This window comes from Ixodes scapularis, unplaced genomic scaffold, assembly GCF_016920785.2.
Source record: "Ixodes scapularis isolate PalLabHiFi unplaced genomic scaffold, ASM1692078v2 PGA_scaffold1__304_contigs__length_218370807, whole genome shotgun sequence".
Lineage (NCBI taxonomy): Eukaryota > Metazoa > Arthropoda > Arachnida > Ixodida > Ixodidae > Ixodes > Ixodes scapularis.
Window position 1 is genome coordinate 65,766,431 of NW_024609846.1, and position 15,792 is coordinate 65,782,222.

General features: G+C 44.6%; 1 protein-coding gene across 2 annotated transcripts in view; it reads right to left on the bottom strand.

Moving 5' to 3' along the window:
* The window catches only part of LOC8023783 (trafficking protein particle complex subunit 11), a 65,076-nt gene that overhangs the window by 19,772 nt on the left and 29,512 nt on the right, over positions 1-15,792 (bottom strand). For both annotated transcript variants that reach the window (XM_029981222.4, XM_042290766.1), the window contains exons 20-22: positions 9,335-9,472; positions 1,843-2,027; positions 189-364 (exon numbers count right to left, since the gene is read on the bottom strand). In XM_029981222.4, the coding sequence (XP_029837082.3) occupies positions 189-364; positions 1,843-2,027; positions 9,335-9,472 (499 nt within the window). The remainder of the gene's footprint in view (positions 1-188; positions 365-1,842; positions 2,028-9,334; positions 9,473-15,792) is intronic.

A 15,792-nucleotide genomic window follows, 5' to 3' on the forward strand; every position in this document is an offset into this window, starting at 1 on the left:
CAAGCTAAACGTATAACAGCTTTGGAAAACAGCGCATTTGGTCATACCTTAATTAAGTGGTAACATCGAGACTAGCACTGAATTAAAAAAAAACAAGCTAAATTCAGACTTCGGCATAAAGAGATAGGTTCCATGCATCGACACTGTCGCTTGTTGGCCGACAATAAAACGAATGAGGGACGACTCACTTGTTGAGTAATATTTGGGGTCCAGGTCATCAACCAGACCCAGGCTAAGGAACACCTCGGTGAGGGGGTTCACCTCCTCACTTGCTATGGTCACTGAGAGCGGATAAAACTCGTGTAGCAGCACGGGCGGCTTGTGGTCCAGAGTCACCGAAAGGTGCGGCCTCCTTGGATGAATCCTGCGGTGACCCGGGCCGTGTCGTCAATATGACAAATCGCACACAGTTTTTCGTCCACAACGTGGTGCCCGGAATGTGCCTGTGACCAGGCACTAGTGTGTTTGGAATCCTATACCTCCCATGCGTTGGAGTGTCCTCGAAGAAGTAATAAAAAAGAGACTGTGACTGAAAGGCGCAGACAGTTGCAATCTTGGGGTGAGGCCATAGGAGCAACTGCTTAGCAGACAAACAGACACCAGATCTGCCGATGTTGAGCATCTAAACTTTGGCCATCGGGGTGTTCGTTGATTAGCCGGTTGGAGCTGAACAGGCATCTGCAGTCCCCATCACTAGTGCCATGATGAATTGTGCACAATTGTGACTTCAATAGGCATGAACTAAACAGACCAAACCAAGATGCTTAAACACACCATTGGAAAATGCATTCCAGGCAACTCATACCCTGTTTCGCTAAATGTGAGCGTAAGAAATGCTACAAGAGCAAGTATAGGGGTTTCAGCGTCCCTGCCAAGCATGCCCACCCATGCACTGCAAGCATCGTTTGGGACAACATGCTCATGCTTGTAGCTTTGGTTTAGCTTGCATTGCACACAAGAGTGAAATTAGCTAATAGTCAACGGATCGATTTTTTGTCTATTCGATCCAGAATGTTACGGACACAAGTAGAAATCTTTTCCCACTCTTTCCCGCCAGAGGGGTAGCCAGTCAAAAATCTGCTTTAGCCAAACTTGTCAACTTTTCTCATAAAACAAATGAAAAATTATAGAGAAAACATGTACAGCAAGAGATCACACTAGGTATGAACAAACTCAACAACTTCTGCCTTGTGAAAGACTCTAACCTTCCTAGCTAAAGTAGGGTGACCAAGTGATGGCCATGTGTTATCTCTTAGCGTATTTCTTTCATACACTGCATCAATGTCAACCAAAATGAGAAAGAGTGAAAGAGGAGAATCTCTCAATGCTCAGTCAGTTGCAGAAGATGGCAAAAAGATTTCCCCTAAAATACTCCAGGTCATTTGGTAATAGTGAACATATCCTCTATCCAACAACCATATATTTGTGTGACAAACCAATGTGCACGTCACTTCCCAGTTCAGGCTGAGTGTGTAGGTAGCATACAATAAAAAAAGAGGGAGGTAGCATACAATAAAAAAAACACATTGATTTTCTGAATTATATTCCTAACGAGTGTGTTGGTAAAGTATACTAGATAATAGAGAGAATAAAACATAGAGGACAAAACAGACGAGTACATTCCTCCTCTGTGTTTCGTCCTCTCTGTTTTATTTTTTCTGTTATCTAGATTTTCTAAACTTTATCGTTTTCATTAGAAATTCAACAAACAAAGATCCAGAATCTGACAAATTCAATTGCTTCTGACAAGTGGAAAGCTCACAAGTTCACTCCAACTCACAAACTGGATGGGGGCCATAAACGCTGGAGACCACAAATGAGAGGTGTCATTTATCATGGTACCTAGTGGAGGCCAGCTGGGGCAGCTGGTGGAATGCCACCTCCTCCCCCGAGACAAACTGCTTATTCGGCAGGGGCTCCCAGGCCAGGCCGCCACGGACAGAGCCGGCATGCAGCCAGTCGAAGCTCCATACCAGGGTCAGCCCCGGGGGATCACGTGAGCCCAGGCAGAGGTGCACGGAAGACACCTGCACCGGAGTCGACCAGTTCACTCACTTCACTCGATCACCACGAAAGCCAGCCATGGCATATTGGCAAATATTTTTCTATGAATCTAGTAAGAACCAGGGTCACTTATTAATGCGAAAGCATTAACTGTCTCACGAAGCGAGCTGACGTCATCAGTTTGAAGCGCGAAAACGGCTCCTAGTTTCCGCGATCCCAACAGGAGCGATTCGCCTTCGGTTCCATTGGCTGGTGGGCGTCGACGGGGCTCCCATTGGCCGCTGTGTCATGGCCTCCGAGATCCCAAAGCGCGCGCGCGCTAGTACGTAGCAGACGACAAAGGGAGCGGACGAGCGGCTTGCATGCTTTCGCATTCACAACTCATAAGAAATGCTTAGGTGTACCTCGAGCTTCTTTCAGCACTTACCAAAAAAGCACCAATGAACATGCGCCAAATATTACTACCTTGCTGGATGGTGGGAAAAAAAAAAGACCGGTGTTAAAGATTTGACATACGATGCGCTGTTGATTGTTTCATTCTTGGTACGTTCTAAATACCGTACTTGCTTGATTTTAGACCAGCGAGGTTCTTAATGCAAGGGGCAAATTGATTTTACATCCTGCAAAAAAAATAAAACTAACGTAACGCGAGGTTAACTGAGGAATAATGAGGTACTTTTGTGGTACCTTATTGGGTTTGGTTGGAACACCCGACAGTAATGAAAGTCATGAAAGTTACAAAACCAAAAACCAAAGCTAAAAGTCTGAGCATTAAAATGTTGAAACCAGCCAGCTGAGTTGCCCTAGGGTCAATTATATAAAACAACACCTTAAGAACTGCCCAAACAGCCAATTTTAATGGACTTGAATTCGGATTTTATGGTTCTCATTTTAAGTTATTAAGAGGAATATGTCGCCAGCACAAGACTGAGAGATTTTGGGGGGTTAATGGCGCAAAAGCTACGAGGCCATCTGCGCCAAACTAATTGTAAGGATCATTGTATTAAAGGAAAAGTTTTACAAAAGATTGACCAAAAGGCTAGAGTCGGTGTAAAAGGCCAATACTGCTAAGAAATTCCACTACCTGTTCAAAAGAGACTAGAGGATTCTCTCCCACAAGGAGAGCAGGATGAAATGGGATATGATATTGGAAAAATTCAGGGAAATGAATGCGGCGCTTGGACTGAAGGCCGGGACACTGCCACAAGATATGCAAAACAGTGAGCCTGTCACCACACTGATCACACACAGGTGGATCTTCTCCCGAAAGCAGATACCTATGAGTTATAAATGAGTGTCCAATTCTCAGGCGGCATAACAATGTTTCATGAAGTCGGCTCTTGCATGAAGAACTTTCCCAGACTCCCAATGCAGGTTTGGTAACATGAAGCTTGTTATCGCACTCCATGTCCCATTCCAATTGCCAAGAATGAAGAATTGAGGACTTCACCAAGGGTTTAATATCTTGATAGGGTAGACAGGAGAGCGATTGTGGAAGGTTCCCGGCAGACCCTGCAAGTTTGTCGGCTTCTTCATTGCCATGAATGCCAGTATGACTGGGCACCCAACAAAATTTTATATTTTGACCCCCATGCAAAGCAGAGTTCAGTTTATATCGAATTTGTTGTACAAGCATATTTTTAGTATCTTTAAGAAAGCAAACTGCAAGAATCACACTTTGAGAGTCAACAAACAGGACTGCCCTCAGTATTTTACTATTGATAATATATTCAATCGCCATTGATACCGCATAGAGCTCCGCAGTAAAAATGCTGGCGATACAATCAAGTCGTTGAACCTTGGAGAAGCTTTCAGAGTGTACGGCGCAACCGACGAAAGATGAAGTCTTGGCACCATCTGTATAAACATGAAGATAACCATCATACTTATTTTGCAGTTCTCCAAACTCTTGCTTAATTACAGCATGGGAAATGCCGTGCTTGTTGAACTTTGCGAGAGACCAGTCGGATTCAACTCGCTGTGTTTTCCAAGGTGGAATACCGTTCACTTTCCGAACGAGGCTGACCTGGTCCAGAGAAAGATGCAGCGAGGAGCGAAGATGTTCAATGCGGAAGCTCAACGGTGTTACAATGCTTGATTTATTTTCAAAAAGGCGAAAGAACCTTGACCTTGTGAGTGAAGAGTAAGTCGGATGCTGAGGATCGGCCAGAATCTTGTAAGCATATGTTAGACTAAGATATGTACGTCGTTTGTTCAGGGACAGCTCATTGGATTCTGCATACAAACTAAGGACGGGGGATGTCCGGAAAGCTCCTGTTGCCAGTCGCAAGCCAAGATGATGAACCGAGTCCAACATCTTAAGGGCAGAGGGCCGAGCCGATCCATACACTACTGCACCATAGTCAAGACGGGATCGTACAAGGGCATTGTATAGCTGTAGGATACATTTTCTATCAGACCCCCAAGACTTGTGAGATAAAACTTTCAGAAGGTTTGTTGACTGAAGGTTTGTTGACTGAAGGCTTTTTGCTTAAGCGCTTTAAGGTGGGAAATAAAATTAAGCTTTCTATCAAATATTACACCAAGAAATTTGTGCTCCTTCCTAACAGGTATAGGAGTTCCATTCAATTCCAGGGATGGATCCAAAGACAGACCGCGTCGTAGAGAAAAAGGGACACAGACTGTTTTTGAAGCAGAGAACCTGAACCCATTTTCGTCGGCCCACTTGGACAATTTGTTTATGGCTAACTGCAACTGGCGCTCACAACTAGAAAGGTTACAAGACGATGATGAAATCTGTATATCATCAGCATAAAGAGAATATGAAATAGAGGGTGGCAGCAGTCGTGCGAGTGAATTCATTGTTAGCAAAAACAAAGTTACACTTAGAACACCCCCTTGAGGGACTCCATTTTCTTGAACAAAGGAATCAGATAGGGCTGAGCCAAGACGAACTTGGAAAGTCCTGTCTGTCAGATATTCCTTTATGCTTCGCAGCATACGGCCCCGGATATTACAGGCATACAGGTTTCGGAGAATCCCATACCTCCACGCTGTGTCGTATGCCCTTTCTAAGTCGAAAAAAACCGCAACACAGTGCTGCCTGTTTACAAATGCCTCACGTATCACAGTCTCCAGGCAAACTAAGTGGTCAAGGGTAGATCGACCTTGGCGGAATCCACATTGATTTTTATCAAAGACCCTCTGGCTTTCTAACATGTAGACCAGTCGCCTGTTTATAAGCCTTTCATATGTTTTCCCAAGGCAGCTTGTCAGTGTAATTGGGCGGTAGCTTGATGGTTGTGAGGGGTCTTTGTTAGGCTTTAGGAGGGGGATGGTGTGTGCATGTTTCCAAGCCTGAGGGAAACATGCCTTTTCCCACAAAAGATTAAAAAACAGGAGAAGATTTTCAAGGGACTCCGGAGAAAGGCGGTGCAGCATTTCATAATGAATTCCATCAGGACCAGGGGCCGAGAGCTTTGTCACATTAAGAGCCATCTCAAGCTCGCATCTCGTAAATGGTTGGTTATAGGATGCTGAATTTTCTCCTGATATGAGAAGCTTTTGTCGTTCTGCACGAGCTTTTAACTGTCTGAAGGTAACACTGTAGTTGGCCGAACTAGACGAATTATAAAAATGTTCCCCGAGTATGTTACCAATATCTTTTAGTGATGAAGAAGGAGCATTAAATGTTGGAATGGCAAAGCACCTGTAATCCCCATTTACTTTCCGGTATCGGTCCCAGGCCTCTTTAGCTGGGACAAAGCTGGTTAAAGAAGAGAGATACTTCATCCATGACTTCCGCTTTGCCTGCTTCCTAGTCCAACGAGCCTTGGCTTTTCGTCGCTTGAAATCAACAAGGTTGCTTGGAGTGGGGTATCTACGAAATCGGCCCCACGCCCTATTTTGGTCCGCCTGGGTTGTCGCACACTCCTTATTCCACCAAGGTTTACATTTCTTGGGTATATTACCAGATGTTTGTGGAATGGACTGCTGAGCAGCCTTTAGTATCTGCTCAGTAACATAAAGTGTAGCGTTCTCAGGGGACATAGACGAAAGAAGCGAAGGATCTAAAGTGGAGTGAAGATTAAAAAGCGCCCAGTCTGCCTTGTCTAATTTCCACCTAGGGACCCTCTTTAAAAGATTAGGCAATGGAACGGTACTCTCTAAAACAACTGGATAGTGATCACTTCCAAAAGGGTTATGAAGAACCTTCCAGGAAAAGCAAGGAAGCAATGAAGGTGAAGCAATAGAAAGATTGATGGATGTAAATGAGTTGTGTGCCGCACTAAAAAATGTTGGCTCTCTCCCATTAAGAAGGCACAACCCCGAAGACAATAAAAGACGTTCAATCACACCACCACGGGAGTCTTGACGGGTACTACCCCACATAGGATGATGAGCGTTAAAATCCCCCAAAATTAAAAACGGTTGTGGGAGCTGTCCTATAAGTCCCTGAAGCTCTTGAAGGTTTAAAGGAGCATTAGGTGGCAAGTATAAGGAAACAATTGTTACAAGGCGGTCTAGAAGGAGACGTACTGCAACAGCTTCCAGGGGCGTGCAGAGGGGGACTTGAGAACAAGCAACTCCCCTCTGTACGACCACTGCAACACCACCAGAAGGGGTGGAAGAGGGGCGATCTTTTCTAAAAACCTGATGACGTCTTAAAATATTAAAAGAATTAGTGTTAAGATGGGTTTCTTGCAAGGCGAGAGCGATGGGTCGAAGCTGATCCATAAAATAGTTGACATCATCAATATTTCTTAAAATACCTCGACAGTTCCATTGCATAAAATGTAACTTAGTCATCTATAAAAGGTATGTAAACATAAAACTGAAAAAATAAACCTAATAAAATGAGTAAGATTGTAGAGTCAACACAAACTAGGTGGAAGACATTGGGATCATCATTTGGGTGGGACAACAGGCTTCTTATTCTTTCTATGTTTACTGGAGGGCGTTTCCCACTCCATATTGTCCTGGTCGGACCCAGGAGTGGACAGATTGTCAGCATCTGTTGACATCTCCACCTCCTGAGAGGTGTCCGTTGTTTTTAGAACAGCACTTGTCCGGCCAGGTGTGCGGGGGGGCAAACCCCGACCACGACCGGCTGGGGGGGTTGCAGACGAACTGGGCGACGGGTCGTCTGAGCTCGTCTGGTCCCCTCCTTTCACAGGAGCTGCATGGGCACCATGCTGCTCCTTCGGTAGGGGGGCCCTCTCTAGCGAGCAAGAGCGAGAAGCTCGCTCCGTCTCCCCAGGGGGCGACCTAGGAGAGGGGGCAGGCGCGGCTGCTGCCGGCCTGTCCCTGGAAGGAGCAGCAGCACGCTTGCTACCACCAGGGGCTGGAGGAAGCAGCCGCTGCTCCTTTCGGGGAGCTAGGGCCCCGCAGTCGGCCGCCAAGATCTCGGGAGAGACCTGGGTGGCCCTTGACTCCGAGCGTGGTGCAGGGCCCCTGCGCACCACCTCGGCAAAACTCCCCTTTGACAAAAAGGAGAACCGGTTCTTGGCTTCTGGGTATGATATGTTTTCTTTAACTTTGATGGTAAGAATTTCCTTTTCTAGCTTCCAAGAGGGACATGCACGATAATAAGCAGGATGTGGTCCACCGCAGTTAGCGCAGAGGGCCGCAGCCGCCTCGCAAGTATCGGAAACGTGACCTTGACTACCGCACTTCGCACACGTCTCCTTCCCTCGACAGCTGCGTGTTCCATGACCAAAACGCTGGCAACGGAAGCACCGCTGGGGGTTGGGGACGTACGGGCGAATGCGGCAGTTCAAGTATCCTGCCTTGACTGTCTCGGGGAGGGTATGTCTTTCAAACGTCAGGATAACATGTCTCGAAGGAATTTGTTCGCCATCTTTCCTAAACATAATGCGTTTCACGGCGACGACACCGGCACCCTGGAGTCCCTCGAGGAGTTCTTCCTCACTTGTGTGCAAGAAGTCGTCCTCAGAGAGGACTCCACGGACAGTATTTAGTGTACGATGAGGACTCACCGACACCTTCACGTCAACGATGGTAGTCAGTTTAAGAAGTGCGTCACTTTGTTTTTTTGTATTCACTTCCACGAGAAGGTCTCCAGTGTGCTGTTTTTTAGCCTTGTAGGAAAACCCTACAAGGTTTTCTAGCACCTTTGTTACAATAAAAGGTGACAGCTTGGAAACAGGTCTTTGTTCATCCAGCGAATGAACGATGAAAAACTTAGTAAACGTTTCTACTTCACATTCTTTGTCTATGGTTTTTTGTTCGGGGCAGCGCCTTTTAAGGGCGTGCCCTGAATGGGGTTTGGAAGGGTGGGGCGCCATAAAAGGGCAAAGAGTGTTCGAAATCCGCGGTGCACCGCCCACCACCGAGCCCAACAAGGGGTTAGGTAACGCACCATAACAAGAAGGGCTTGGCTGGAGACGTTACGCTAACAGTGCTGCCGGGAAACTATACCCAAGTGTGGGTCAAGACAGAGGTCTATTGCCACCCAAGGTTAGCCCTTGCCGCCAAAGAGGGGTGAAAAAGGAGCAAAAGAAATGAGAAGGAAGTGAAAGAACCAGGAAAGGTAAAAGCGAAAGATCGGAGGGGATAGTAGAAGAAAAGGCGACTAGACTGAATGATCCTGGCCGGGCCTTACCAGGACTCCCGTCTATGAGAAGCGGGGGCCGAAGTGGTGTATTGCCTCGCCCGGGGGGCCCCGAAGGGTCCAACCCTGCCCCGGGCTCAGCTCAACCACCAGGATGCCCTTTTCCCCAGACACGGGAAAGCCACGCACAGTCAGACGTGGGCGGGCGAACCCGCATGGCTCGGGGTCCGTGGAGACGCCACTCTCCAAACACCTGCTTTCACAGGTGCCCCCTGCGGGGCCAGCACAAGACTGAAGAACCGCAGATTCTGGAGGTCGCAGTTATTCCAAAACGGCAGAATGACGAGCTAAATATCAAGTCATTTGATTACCGTAGAATACCACGCATCCGCCCATTCCGCATTAAGCGCCCTTATCCAAATTTCTAAGATATGAAAAAATATGCACAGTACATTTATACGTAAAATTTTGATCGGACAAGCGCCCATCCCACATTTTTTCGCATTATCTCTAAATTTTAAATGGGCGCTTCCCCGGTATTTTACAGTTAATGTAAGAGTCAACTTTACAGCACAAAATGTCTGCAAAAACCACTCATCACAGTCGAGAAATATGTTACTCGAAGGTGCAAATCCCATCCTGCACCACCTTTTTGAAAATAAATGACCAGAAGCATTATAGCCATACCTGGCATACTGTTCAAATGTAAAAACGAGCATGCCTCAGCAAAAAGTCTCACCAGAATGGCACCAGACCAATGTTGCAGTGCAGCTTAAAACAGAAAATGCCACTGACCTGGATGTCCGTGTTGGCATCACATGTGCGGGGCAGGAATGCAAAGAAGAAGGACTGTGTCCTGCGTGGAACTAAGTGCAGGCTGGTTCCGCTCATGGCTGCTGATTCGTCTTCTACCACACAGAAGCTGCTGTAATGCTGCAAAACAGCGGGAGCCACTCATTTCTAAATGGAATGTCAGGCAAAAGGCACACGAGAAGCAACATCTGGATTGGCACAGTGTATGACGACGACTGAGCTCTAGGCAGATGCACTGTACTGGTACAAATCTATGAATCCAAATTTGTCTTATTAAAGGGATACTGAACCGAAATTTGGATTTCGCAAAGTAAGGCTGCAGAAGTGTTGAACGGGAAGCTGCGAACTCCAAAACATCACTCGTATATCGATATCTCTAACGGACGGCCGTACTTTTGGAAAAGAAGGGCGCGATCAAGCGAGTTCTCTGACGTAACTGTCCTCCGGGAGAATTTGAGAATGAGGAGAAGCGGCCTCGCTTCTCTCCTCCTCGCTTCGGTTCACCAGCTTGACGGGACGTAGCGATGAGGAGAGAGAATGGGCATCGTGACGTGCCTTGCCTCGTCCGCCTCGTCGGCCGGGTTCAATCGCGCACTTCTTTTCCAAAAAATACGGCGATCCGTTAAATATATCCCCGTATGAGTGATATTTTTTGGTTTTGCAGCTTCCCGCCTATCCGCCCGGCCTTGTTTTGTGAGCTCGAAATTTCGGTTCAGTATCCCTTTAAAGGGACACTGACAACCCCCAAAATTTTTTTATTATATTTTTGCCAGGCAATTCATTATGGTGTCAGAAGACTACCCAATCAATATTTTACTAAAGCATCACATATAGTTTCGATAAAGTAAAAAAAAAAACGCAAAAGCTCGGAACCGAAACTGAAACTGGAGACTGGGGAGGGAGAAGAAATATAGAGCAGGAGAGAGGTGGCGGAAGTCACATGGCTTTGCAATGTTTTTTTCTTCAATCAACATTTTGGTGGCTTTTTAGAAGCCACAAAAAATGGGTATCATATTTCTTTTCTATTTTTAATATTGAGTGTGTCAGTGATGTGATTGGCCTGAGTCACTTTGGAGCAGCTCTTGGAGCAGCCAAAAGTCCATTTTGGAGCAGCGAAATAGCATCTGTAGCATCATTGTTATTTATACCAATGCAAACATTATGTTAAAATTATTACCTCAATGTGTCCAACCAAAAGGCAATGTCTACATTGCCTTCTCACTTACGTTCAAACCTTTGTTAGCATCAATTGCACAGCAGGAGTCTCTCAAACACAACACTAAAGCATTTAGTTGCGTGGAGAAGCACCAGACATGGTGACAAGAAGGTGAGTGATGAAGTACAGCACAAGCTACTTTGAATGGTTATTTTAGGTACTGAATGCCACTGAAATAGTACAATAACATTGAACACATTATTAAAGTTTCCTTCAAGTTCTGGAGGTTGTAATAAAACTGCAATTTATAATTCAGATAAAAAAAACAAATCACTCGACTTTTGATTATGAACGTCAATTACATTTTATGTGTAGAACTTCATAACAAAAACGGCGTGTGAACGGAACTTAAAAACATTCCCGCTGAACTCGTTAAGGTTCGTCCCGAGATTTCATCCACTGCTCCTGCCAATTTAGTTCTAATTTACTCACATCTATAGAAAAGTGATAGCTAAACAAACGAGTTGGCATAAATAAATAAACCTATAAAAGAGCACATACGAATGTTCTTGCAATACTGAAGTATCCTTGCTAAACCTTAAACTGGAAAAAGGTACCGCCAGGATATCGCAGTCCATCATATATACGAGCCGAAGCTGTATTCAGGAATTGTGTCGTGTCTTGCTCTGTAGGAGTACTTTCACCTTAGCAAACGGGTGCGCAGCGGCGAAGCAAGACGCGGAAAATCGCGATGACTACCCCGCAGTTTTCGCTTTTCTGCAGTACACCAGTGCATGGTGAAAAGCGCACTCAACGAGACTAACGAACCTTCCAGCGAAACAGACAACGAATATCAGAATTATTCCGAAACTTCCGATAATACTGTTAGTCTTTCATACGAAATGCGATTGAATAGTATGTTAAATGAGATAATAATCAAAGGTTCTGAAAACCCGCATAAGCGTATCATAACGCTCCGGCCGAGCAGCGCGGCCTGAGCTATCCTATTTTCAGTATTATTAAAGTGAAATTAAGTTTTGGAGCAACGTTGGTGCAAATTCCTCACATTTTGCTAAAATATAGCAGGATGTAGCAGGGTAAGCAGTTCGGCACAGGTGGGCACAAATGGCACAGCAATCACATCACTGGTATGTGCTTTCGATGGTCCAAGACCTCGATTATAATTGGTGGCTCTAAACCATAAAAAACGGCACGTGACCACGGAGAAGAGAGTGAGCGGCGGTTTTCGGGCGGAAGGAATACGAATTTCGAACCGCAAATTGTGTTCTGGGTAGTTGGACTCTCATATGTCATGTACAAATAAAAACCTTAACGAGCATAAATACCCTGTCAGCGTCCCTTCATGGGGAAACCCTAACCTTAAAAGAAAATTTGAAATAATATATTATTAAAGCGCAGCTCTTAGGTACCCGTTTCCGGGTTGGGCGACGTCAGCGTCAGCGTAGCCGCGTGTTGCATTATGGGGCACTTTCCATAACGACGTCACACGTGACGTCACCAGGGTAAAATTTTCCCGCTTAATTTAGCGGGGAAATATTTCCACGAAATTTAGCGGGAAAAGATTTGTGCTAAATTTAGCGGGGAAAGTGACGTCGTGTGTCCTCAACATCAAATCAGTTTCCCCACTAAATTTAGCGGGAAAATTTTCGCTAAGTTTCCCCACTAAATTTAGTGGGAAAAGTTTAGCTTAATTTAGCAAGACATTTAGCAAAAATTTCCCGCTAAATGGGAGAGGAGCAGGAGGGGAGGGTACAGAGGAGGAGCAGGGGCATACCCTCCCCTCCTCCTCCTCCTCAAAAGCCGCGCTCTAATTCGACATTACAGAGAATTGTAAGCGTCCCATTTTTTCAAACTTTTTTTCTTCTTGATTCAGAAGTTACAAAAAACCTGTTTTCTAGTTACTATACTCGGGAGGTGCACCTCTGTATTCTTACATCGATTCAAAGTTTTATATTCTGGCTGTTTAGAAGCATGCAAGCATTTTTTGAAAAGCTTTTCTTACTTTCTCCGAATTAATTTTTTTGTCACAACAAACATCATGCCCGTATATTCTTTAGATCTAGAATTTAGATAAGAATACTTTTTTTTCAGGGTGGGATACCTCATAAATCAAAGAGTGCAACAAATCTTGCATTTCTGAAACTTTTAGTTACAAAACCTTTTAAGTGGAAAAGACTTTAATGATACATTTTTAATTATCACCAAAAATATAGCAAAAACTTTTTATAGAATGATGCTAAAAATATAAGAATGGTTTTGTTGCACTCTCTAATGTTTTTAGAACATGCAGACGTCTTTTGAGCCATGGTTTTTGATGGGAGTATGGTAAAAAAAAAAAAGTTGAGCAGAAATAGTTGATAAAGTTTATAAATTCTTGAAAACTAATACTAGATAAGAAAACAATCAGTTTATTTATGTTAGTGCTTAGAATTTTATGTGCACTGTATGAGAAATGACAAAAAAATGTTCAAGACCAGGGTCTCCCTTAAGTACCACCACGACCTTCAGCAGAATAAAGAGGAAAACATCTACGATGCAGTAAAACTATTGGCTGTGTAATTCTCGTAGTATTGCAGAAGGCATGCAAACCTTCAACAATGGTTAAAAAGCTTGTTAGTTTCCTGGTCTAGCTCAACTGCCCTAAACATGAGCCAACCTGCTGAAGGTTCAGAACAAAAGCTTGAGCAACATAATCGTACACTTCAGAGAAAAATGTGCAACGAGATGCGCATATGAGCTGCGGCATCCGCGGCTCTTCACCGCAGACACATATGGGCTTGTGTTGTTCGTGGGTTTTTCGCCCGAAGTTGATGGATAAATGAAGTTGGCATATTAAATATATTTTTCTAAACATTCCTGCTCCCTCACGGCACACCATGCATGGCACTTATTTGTAATTTGCCATAATATTAATTAATTTACCAAACATTTGACTGTGGCCAAATATTCATAAAGTGGTGTATATGAAATTTTCAAATCGAATATGAGCAGAATCTAAAAATATGCTATTTGTATTTAAAATTTAGAATATTCTTACACACCTAGTTTTTACCTGCAAATATTAACTTTGTGACATAAGACAGGTTGTACTGGTATACAACAGCAAAAACCTCCACTTCATTCTAGTGTTGGAATTTTAAATACAGTTAGCGAAACCACAAATATATTATCAAACACTCCTTTACCATTCATGCAGGACTGTTAAAAATCAGCCCTTTCTACATCAACATTAATATCCAAACCTCCAAATCTAAAAAGAAAATTATTTATTGCGTGGCCAATGCTCTCGTCTTTCATAAAGCTCACCAGAGTATAAAAATCATAGTTCACATATATACTGAAGCTAGTACTTACCTTGGCTTTCTAGTAAAAAGAAAGGCAGGCAGCAATTATTAATTTAAATGGTATACTACAGTAGTTTAACATTTACTAAACTTATTGAACTTTAGGTGGGACAAAATGAATGCACTAAATCATCAAAAAGGATTGCCTTACAAAGAAAAGCCTCATCTCACAGCAAAGTAATTGTCATGTAATCCCTACTTCACCGTCCATGCTATAAAGAGCCCAACTTAAAAGCAGCACAGCCCTGGCCAAACTGCCCCACAAAAGCAAAGACACAAGTGGCCCCATTTGACAGGTTAACTTCCCACAGTCTAATACAGTAAAACCTCGTTATAACAAAGTTGAAGGAGCTGTCCTAATTATTTTGTTATAACCATTAGTTTGTTATAGCCAATGTCCATTTCTTCCCACTATAGCAAGCAAGGGGAATTACGATTGCTTTGTTATATCCATTAGTTTGTTATATCCCATTTTGTTATAACGAGGTTTTACTGTAGTAGGTACTGTCAAGATCAGTTATATCGAAGTCGGTTATAACGAAATAGCTGCTGCAGCGAAGCAATCATGATTTCCCATTCCTGTTTGCACTTTTTCAATGGATTTGAGTATGGTTTTAGCGAAGGAAATAGAGCGGCTCCCACGGATATAGCGAAGAGAAATTTGGTGATAATTTAAGAAGAATAAAATTTGGAACGTTTACCAAGTCTCGGACCGCCGCACTTCGCTGTTGCAGTCAAGAAGTTACCCAGAACAGGCTGCAGAAGATGCTGGAAAGCCAGCCCGCGGCAATCTCTGCAACATTGTCTGTTGCCCGCTCCTTATCTGGGAAGCGGCTTTACCGCACTGCACATGGAGAAGCCGTCACGGTTGCCGATAGATGCGTTCGGAGTGCTAGTGACAACGTACCGGCGGAGATGACGAAGAGAGCCTAGATTTAAGAGAGGGAGCAGTAAGTATGCCTGCGTTTGATTGTTGCATGGCCAGTGTGGCGAGAAAACTCGGTGGAGAGGCGGACATGTTTGCAGAAGGTGAACGCTTTTCAGTTTTGACTCCTTGCATGCTGCAGCTCGTTTTGCAAATGCGTCTCACAAACCACGTGACCCCGATCGAGCAGTTCCCTCATCTCTTAAATCTAGGCTCTCTATACCGAGGACAGACAAGCTTGAGTGCAAACTCGCTGCCCTGCGCACTTCTTTGTTTGCTTCGTGATCTGTGCCAGCATCTGGTCGGTGAGGTCGCTCTTTCGCGAAAGTCTACTTCGCTCAAGTACCGATTTGGCGAATCATTGCCACTAAACAATAGAGAGTCCCAGCACCGCCGGTACCTCGCTGGAGAAGTCGAAGGCAACCTTCTCGCATCAAAAGCGTGCCATCCTCGACGGAGTGCACATAAACGTAGAGAATGCCGTCCACCGCTGGCGTCCTCCGCGGGGCTGTCGAAGCTGTCAACACGGTCCGCACCTAGCAGGATCTTTTTTCGATCCTGCTACGTACGAATCCGTACGTAGCAGGAGCCGTACGGATCCAATCTGTACGGCTACAATCTAGCAGAGGACGCGTACAAGGAAGCCTCGACCGCTTTCTGCAAGCTCGATAAACATGTGCCCGTGACAACCTGTGTTATCTTTTTTTCCATGTTATTTGTATGAGTTCATATACAACGAAGCAGTGAATCTAGCAAAGCAATTTCCGATTCCTGTTGACTTCAATATAACCGGTCTTGACAGTATTCATGCAACTGATGCAACCTTCGTTGTACATAATCTGTGACCTGACCGAAGTGCAAAAACTGTAATAATTTTTAAAAGTCTGGGTAGCTGAGAAATTGCCCGACTATAGGCCAACACGCTGTTTACAAACAAGCCCGCGTTCGCCTACACCAGGTGTGGTGCGAGCGTTTCTGCACACATGCGCAGAAA